Source organism: Hordeum vulgare, chromosome 2H, assembly GCF_904849725.1.
Source record: "Hordeum vulgare subsp. vulgare chromosome 2H, MorexV3_pseudomolecules_assembly, whole genome shotgun sequence".
Lineage (NCBI taxonomy): Eukaryota > Viridiplantae > Streptophyta > Magnoliopsida > Poales > Poaceae > Hordeum > Hordeum vulgare.
In genome coordinates this window covers 16,083,137-16,091,823 of record NC_058519.1, presented here as the reverse complement: position 1 = coordinate 16,091,823, position 8,687 = coordinate 16,083,137, and the positions used below count along the sequence as shown (strand labels likewise).

General features: G+C 42.9%; 1 protein-coding gene across 2 annotated transcripts; it reads left to right on the top strand.

Annotated features, from left to right (window-relative positions):
* Positions 1-3,660: 3,660 nt before the first annotated feature.
* Positions 3,661-7,037, top strand: LOC123429217 (putative FBD-associated F-box protein At5g56700). 2 transcript variants are annotated; one of them, XM_045113274.1, is made up of 4 exons: positions 3,662-4,516; positions 4,631-4,718; positions 4,816-4,959; positions 6,453-7,037. In XM_045113274.1, the coding sequence occupies exons 1-4, from the start codon at positions 3,744-3,746 to the stop codon at positions 6,846-6,848; spliced, it is 1,401 nt and encodes a 466-aa protein (XP_044969209.1). In that variant the 5' UTR covers positions 3,662-3,743; the 3' UTR covers positions 6,849-7,037. The 2 variants fall into 2 exon arrangements, with proteins under 2 accessions (XP_044969207.1, XP_044969209.1); XM_045113272.1 differs by having other exon boundaries at positions 3,661-4,718.
* The last annotated feature ends 1,650 nt before the right edge of the window (positions 7,038-8,687 follow it).

Sequence of the window (8,687 nt, the reverse complement as noted above, 5' to 3'; positions counted from 1 at the left end):
CCTCCAACTTCAACTTCTCCTTTTCTGTATCGCATTCTCTCTTTGCATCAGAAATGACCCGACCAAGACCATCAGCGGGCTCATCTGATGCCGGTTGTTCTTCACCTCCTTCTTCTTCATTGTCTTTCATTGTAGTATCACCGTATTCTTCAGTGAACATAGGATAGTTGTCATCATCATCTTCTTCTTCATTGTCTTTCATCCTAACCCCTCTTTCTCCGTGCATGGTCCAACAATAATATGTGGCATGAAACCTCTGTGAAGCAAGTGGAGATGAATGGTTTTCGAGCTAGAGTACCCCTTCACGTTTTGACAGCCAACACATGGACAAGGCATAAAATTACCCACTTTGTTTGCCTCAGCCACATCGATAAATTTATGCAGGCCTGCAATAAATCCGGAACCACGTCGTTCGTCGTACATCCATCGCTTCCGTGCATCGATCTGACATCATACATGAATAGTGAAATGACCACCGTACATTAACACATGCAATATTTTTGTATCAATTACAGATGAAAAGGATAAGGTTGCTAACCTCGGTCGAGGATACAATTTTGTGTGAACTTAAGTGTGACTCGGGCATTGGTCACCGTACATCCATTTGCGGTTTATCTGTATTATGAAATTAAGTATATCAAAAAATCATTACAGAACATCATGAATAGAGAAATGCCCAAATTAATACAAGTTCATCATCACATTAAAACCAAAGCATAGTAGTGATCAAATGTTATTATTGCAAAAATAAATACATAAAGTTCTCTCATAAAACAAACATACAACTATGTAAAACATTTAAATGCAACAACAAATGCGATCAAAATCGCAACTAAGGTAACAATTGACCCAAGAGCATAATGATACCAAGTCTCTTTATCAATGACATATTTTCTAATATTTCTATTCTTCAAGCGCATTACACCCATCTTCAACCACATCGCATCCATCTTCATCTTGCGATCATCGACGACATCGGCAACAACTCCAGTTCCATATTCTTCTCCTCACTTATTTTCAATTTTTTCTTCCGGTAATTATTTTCTTTTTCAACCAAATTTAACTTCTCGACCAGAATTTCTATGTGGTTTGGAATTTCCGGTTCACATACCTCCTAGATAAAAAAATATATGTCACATTGGTCGTCATAATTGTCATAAACACTAAATAAAACAAATAGTTATAAAAGATAATATATACCACATCCGAATCATAGACAGGACGAGGACCGATTGAGGCGGATACCAAAACCATCGCACTACATAATAACAAAAAATAATGAAAGTAAGTAGTTTATACAAGTATCTATCTAAATCATACAAGTAAGAGCTTTTTTTAAAAAAAAGAAGACAAGTACAAGAGGCTCACCACGGTGGTGCTCGCAACAAGATCGGCGCGGGCGATCGACAACGATGAGGACGGGCACGGGACGACACCCTACACATGTGCAGACTCTAAGAAGTTAATTTGAGCTCAAATTTTGCATCTAAAACAAAATAACTCCCACATACACTCCTACACTAAAACCCACAAACCACTCTACTTCTAGAGCATTTGAAATAAGCTAAACTAGCAGAGCAAGATGAAAGGATCACGTAGCTAACTTTTTAGAACACTTGTGTAGTTGGTGAACGGCCAAACCTAGACAAATATTGAGGAAAATGGAGCTTGGAGGTCAAGCTTGGAGAGGAGAAAGCTTAAGTAGTGTGGCTCGGGCATTTCATAGAATAACTCATGTGCATGAACTAGAAGGGTGGCAAGAGCATGGCATGCACACCTCAACAGCCAAAAAACAAAAGAGAGGGTGGCGGTGGCGAGGGTATATATAGGTATCACTTTAGTCCCGGTTTTAGACAAATAGCCCACCGTTTAGTCCCGGTTCTGGCCACAAACCGGGACTAATGCTTCGCAGCACGCCACATGGCAGTCGCTGGATCTTTAGTCCCGGTTTTTGCCCCGAACCGGGACTAATGAGTTGAACCGAATCGGGACCAATGCCCTAGCAAACTGAACCGGGACCAATGCCTGGCATTGGTCTTGGTTTTAATTTGAACCGGGGCTAATGGTCTTTTGTACTCCGGCCGAAAGACCCATTTTCTACTAGTGCTAAATGAGTCCTTTCTATAATCACTCTGTCGTAACTATGTTTGAAACATGGCAAGATATACATGTCTTCGAAGAATGACTGGTCACATGTGAGATCATGTGGAGATTCATTGGAATCAAATATCATTATCTACCAAGATAATGTCACTTGTATTGCTTATGGGTTATATTTATCCTCGTGGATTACAAAAATGTAAGAGGATAATCTGCAAACAAATTATTGTGAGGTTCACAATGTCTCTACCAATGTTTATATTCCAGAATCACATTCGTGGAATTGGTATGAGACAACATTGATGTTTGCGAAATTCAGGGGGAGTAAAATCCCAAGTTATAACCTCTTGGTGATCTTCAGATTATTCATATTGTGCTCTTTTTTCCTTTATGAGTTTTTCAAGATGGTTTCTCATATAAGGTTTTTTAACGAGACAATATAAATACAAGTGCGGATGTATGCCATATTGGTTTCTCCTTATATTTTTCCCACTGGGTTTTAAAGGAGTTTTCGATGGCATATTATTATGAGGTTTCTCCTTAATTTTTCCCACAGGGTTTTTGAAGGAGTTTTTAGTTTGTAATATACAGATGACGAATTGATCAAGGGGAAGTGTTGAGAAATAAAACATGTGATCAATTGTATGAGAGAGATGTCTCCCAGGAGGTGTCTATTGGAGAAAAGGTGTCTCCCCAACACACCCCTTCATCTATTATATAAGTGAGTCTTCCATATTGCAATGGACTAGTGGATCATTTGGACTCTTCATTTGTCTCTCTTTGCATTCATTCTACAACAACTTTATCACCCATTCAAAAGCGTGAAATGAATGCTTCTTGTCCACCAATGTTTTCATACATTGTCAAGCATGATGCAACTGTTGTTGCAAAAAGGTCTTGTAGTAATTGCTCCCTCTTCTAACCAGTTTTGAAAGCTGACACAATGCATTAGAGCATATGCAACAGAGACGCTAAATAAGTCGTGCATCCAAAAATCCGGCCGTATAGCACGCGCGGGCGGAAGGAGTGTTCTATCCGTGCGTGTTAAAATACATCAGCGCGCTCGAAAAAATTGCATGGCGTGCAATATATTTCGTACGTCCGCTCCAATATCTGCTGGACAAAACAAATCGTGCACGAACCTCCAACCGCCAGTGACCTTTCCGGCCGTGCTCGCCTTTGCCCCATCTCACGCCTCCGTCGGTCATGGACGGCCGCTCCGACATCCCCTCGACCCCTTCCTATGCCCGTGACCCATCGGTCGTCGCCTCAGCCGCCGCCACCGTCACAAATCCTTGCGCGGGGTTTACCTCAGGTTTCATCGCCAACGGAACACCGACCCCAAACTCCGGTCTCGCGCGTCCTTCTCATGGTGCCCCCGACGAACCCTCAGGGTGGCTTCTCGTCGCCGCCCTCCTCGAAGCCACGGAGCTCCGCCATCATAAAACTGAAGAATTTAAGGCTGGGAAATTAAGTTATCGGAGGGTGGGCTTGAGATGCCCTTACAATAGGAAGGATCCATGGCCATGGGCCCGTTAGCAACCCCGTGTTGAAATTTGGCCCAACCAAACATCGGAACCACCACTCCACTCCACACACCACAAACCCTCGCTCATCCGCCGGCGCCGCCGTTGCCGTTGGCCATGGCATCCGCAGAGCAGGCGACGGCGGCCGACCCGCACAACATGGAGGAAGCCGCGGAGATCATTCTGTCCTACATCTACGACAACCTCCCCGACTTCCCCCTCTACAACGGCGCGCGCCTCGCCGCCCTCCCCGCCGCTCGCCGCGCCGACCACATCAGCCGTCTCCCCGGCGACATCCTGCGCAACATCGTCGCCCGCCTCCCCGTCAAGGAGGCCGCGCGCACCGCCGCGCTCTCCTCCCGCTGGCGCGCGCTCTGGCGCTCCACGCCCCTCGTCCTCGTCGACATCCACCTCCTCCCCAAAGCCCGAGCCTTTCGTCCCACGCCGGCCGACTCGCCGGCCGTGACCTCCGCCGTCTCCCGCATCCTCGAGGCTCATCCCGGCCCCTTCAGCTGCGTCCACCTCATCTGCAGCCGCATGAAAGCCTACAAGCCCCAGCTCGCGCGCTGGCTCCAGCTCCTCGCCGCCAAGGGCGTCCAGGATCTCGTCGTCGTCAACCGCCCGTTGCCGCTCGACGTGCCCCTCCCCGCCTCGCTCTTCACAATCGCCACCCTCACCCGCCTCTACGTTGGCATCTGGAAGCTGCCGGGCACGGCCGCACTGCGTGGCGCCTCATTTCCCCACCTCCGCGAGCTCGGCCTCTATTTCGTCCAAATGGAGCACGGCGTCGTCGACTCCCTCGTCGCCAGGAGCCCCGTCCTGGAGGTCCTCAACATCATGGGATGCATCAATGGCGGGTTGCGTCTACGTGTCGTCAGCAAGACGCTCCGGTGCGTGCAAATCTGCGGCTCTGTTCTGGAGGACATCGCCGTGGTGAAGGCTCCATGCCTCGAGCGGCTCATCCTGTCATCACCTATTAAACCCGATCGTGGCTTGTGCACCAGGCTCAGGATTGGAGATGCCCCCAGCCTGCACACGCTTGGATACTTAGAGCCAGGGCAGGTCCTGGAGCTCCAAGGCACCGTCATCATGGTACATCTCCCGTCTCCATTTATTAAGTTAGCAGATATTATTAACTGATCGATGACTCAATTGTGTGATGTTCCTTGTCGAATTCGTTGAATTTCAGCCCGGGATAAGGCCGAGCCAAAGTGCCATGCTCACGGGCGTGAAGATTCTGAGTTTGGATGTCTGTTTCGGGGTTCGCAATGATGTCAAGATGGTGCCCACTTTCCTCAAATGCTTTCCCAACGCCGAGAGACTGCATATTGTGGTATGTGTCACCAATCCATGTTGGGCTTATATTTGTATGGATTTCTTGCCTGTTGTTGTGATAGGGTGTGGGAGGATTTATACGTGACATGTGGTTGCGGCGAGACTAATCATACTGCAAGCCGGTCATATTGTGGTATGTGTCACCAATCATACTGTAAGTCGGTCATTGTAGGAATTGATCTCCTAGTAATTTATTATAGAAAGATGCTATTGCTCACATCCGGAAATTTGTATTGCTGAACATATGTGATAAAATGTTGTTAAGACTAAAGTCATCCATTACGGACTGAAGTTTGCAGCCTCACATATATCTTAATTTGCCCATCCATGAATCATTTTGTTTTTTCTCTCTGCATTACTAGGCTATTTATTTTTTTAATTTGACTACTAGGCTATTTAGTAGTTAGTACATTCTGCTACTTCCGCGCATTGAAGTATAGCGTTGTCATTAATGGTCTAGTTGTCAAATCTCCTACATATCTGATCCTGCATTTAGGTATGGACCAGTATAATTTGCAGTATTTGGTGTACATTCTGAAGTTTTTGCCCGCAAAAATGCTCTATTTGCTCACAAAAGGACTTTCATAATGGTATAATACACTTTCCTTTGTGAACCTTTTCTTTCCAGACAGCTAAAGGAACTATGTATGTACCAATTTGTCTCAGCTTATTCATTCTCTGGTTACATTACTAATAATTTCTCTGCATGTCACTTGAAAATAATTCCAATCTCGCAGCAGATGCAGATTTTGTTGTTTGCAGTGTTCTTACCTATTAGCATAGATCTGTTTAGTCAATTATCATTCGAGTTCTTTATGGTCCTTTTATTTTCTTCTACTGTGAAATGTGAGCCATATATATAGTTACTCACGCTAGGCTAAATAATTTGCCCGTGAAGAACGGAATAAGACGATGATAACATCATCAACATGTCTAGTCATACTTGACAGATATAGCTGAAAAAGTCAAGCATTACCATTTTTTCTTAGCCATCAGGTGGTCTCTACGCACACAGACTAGATTTGTTAAGATATATGTCACCGATGTTTTGTTGTGCCACTATTTATAAATATTTAGATTTCTATTGCCCTGCTTCTTCATTTTCTGGTGTTTCTAGATTTTCTTGTTCTAGTTTTTCTCATTGTCTTCATATGAGTTAGCAGTGTCTTCGATTAAGTAAGAAATGTTAACTGCACAATATCTGGCACTTGTCTTCGATTAAGTCATAAATACTAACTGGTTTTCTGGTAAACCGTAGTTAACCTGTTTAAGACCTCCACGGTAGACTGAAATCTGCTGCCCCACTTTTTAATCTGTTATGTACGTGAGTTGTTTTTCTTTTCCAGTTGGCTGTTAGGTGCTAGTTTAATGCATGGCACTATTGATGTGTCATTTCTCCCAACAACATAACTAATTTGAGGCATCCTTTATTCGCCATGTACGAAGCCTACCTTTCCCAACTGTTGACTGATTTAATCTAATTTTGTGCAGAGTAAAAAATGTGATGAACCCACTGGTGAGCCCCTCACCGTCAAGTTCTGGGAGGAGTCTGGTCCCATTGAGAACGTCGTCTCGCGCATCAACGTGTTGACTTTCCGTGAGTTCAAAGGGGACCGAGGCGAGGCTGGCTTCGTGGAGTACGTCTTTCAGAGTGCGCGGGCGCTGGAGGTGGCAGCTATTTTCATGGCCAATCCAAGCTTCACGCGGTTCTCGACAGACGAGGCACTTGTCCGGGTGCAATACAGCGCTAGGAACCTGACGAGCACATCCTGCAAAAAGTGCGTCATCTGGAGTAGCCGTCCTGAAGGCGGTGATCCTTGGAGCCTCAGAGTCGGGGCAGATTTCTCCTTGGAGGACCCGTTTATGGTGATAGAGGAGGACAACTGAGCTTTAGTGGACTCATTTTTTTATGCAAACTGTGAAGCGTGGTGCCCTTTTCGATGGTCTTCCAAATTTGTGGCTTGTGCCTGATAAGCAGCAGACTTATCAGCTGATATTTTGACCTGCTGTGTAATGCAACCTTGGAACGTTCCATTGCTAGTTGTGATTTGGTGATGATATATACTATAACACTATCTTTCTAGAATTGACATTGTGACATTGTGACATCCGATTTTGATATTGTCAAAAATTTCTCAAAGCTCTTTCATTTAATTATTTTATTTACACCTCTATGACACTATCACATTCAATTGAGGTCTTCAAGACCCCAATTAAAATTGGGTCATCCCATTTTGACCAGGTCAACAATTTCTCAAAACTCTCTCGTTCAATTCTTTAGACAAATACATTATGCTTTCTAATGGGTTTGATTTACGATTTAGACTGAACTAACATTTTTTCATATCAATCAAAAGCAATCGGCCTATAAAAACATATAAATCACGTCCATGCAGCCGTCGACGTAGAAACTTTCCCACATATATAAGGTTGGTTACCATATAATATAGAATCACACAACGAAATGCCCATCAAATTACCAAATTATAAATAACAATAAAACACACTATGTCATCTCCCCCCCCCCCCCCCCCCCCACACACACACATCAAATAAAATATTCCAATAGTTTCAAAATATAAGGGGTATTAGTTTTTTGGAAAGTCAAATTCTTCAACTTTGACCAAGTTGAGAACAAAAATATCGACATCCACAATATCAAATAAAAATATCTGATAATTCATTTAACGATGAATCTAATCACAATCATTTGATATATTTATCTACAAATTTAATTACATTTAAAACTTTAACATTTCAAAAAGTGATACACAATTTATTTTGAAACAGAGTGATTAGCTTTTTTTAATCTAACGACGCAGCAAAGCGCGCCTGGTCCTTCTAGTATTCATATATTTCTCATCTGCATCACTTGATCAACTGCAAACCTTAACGTCGCTTGTTAGGCCTTCCCTAGTTATAGTGAAAAATCCCCTGTTCTGGATGCTTATTTGTGAAGACATAATCCACGACGTGTAAAAAACAGTTTGCAGTAAGAGTAATGCCATAGTTGTTGCTGATTGATTTGTCATCTTGCATTCAATTTTTTTGGCGTTTATTGCAGGCCAAGTTCTAGAATTGTACAAAATTCGAGTACAGTATTCTACTACATCTGCAGTTCCAAAACCGCCAGGTTGATAGTTTTGTACAAGAATTATTTTTTCTTAATGTCTGTTCAAACTTGGGTAAATGAAGTGTTTGTTATAGTACTGGATTCTCTAACACTTCAAATTCTCTTATACAATTCTTTGACTTTTTAGTTATTGATGGATGCCCCCTTTCTCAATTTATGAGTAGCAAATCTTCTTCTTTTGGTTGTTGCTGAATTATTTTCTAAAACTTGTTAAATTTTTGAATTTTTTATTTTTTTTTCTAGAGTTGATTTGAATCTTGTTTCCTCAGAAGAAGATTTTAAACGCGTGGCTCTCGGATTTTTACTTTGTTTCTGCTGACCTGTGGATTCGGTCCATAGTTAAGTGAAATACAAATAATTGAAAATTAAGAGAAATAAGACTTAGCTCAAGTAGTGCTAAATATTTTCAGATCATAGAAATGAGAGAGAAAACGGTGAATACAAATGAGAAAATAAATACAAAACAGAAAAGGAAACAGAAAAAACATGCTGACCTCACCGGACCTAGAATTGTCAAAGTAGGCAGAGTTAGAGCGATCAATTGATTTTCTGATCGTATGCTTGGTAAGGAGTGAGATCGGGTGTTACTTTTA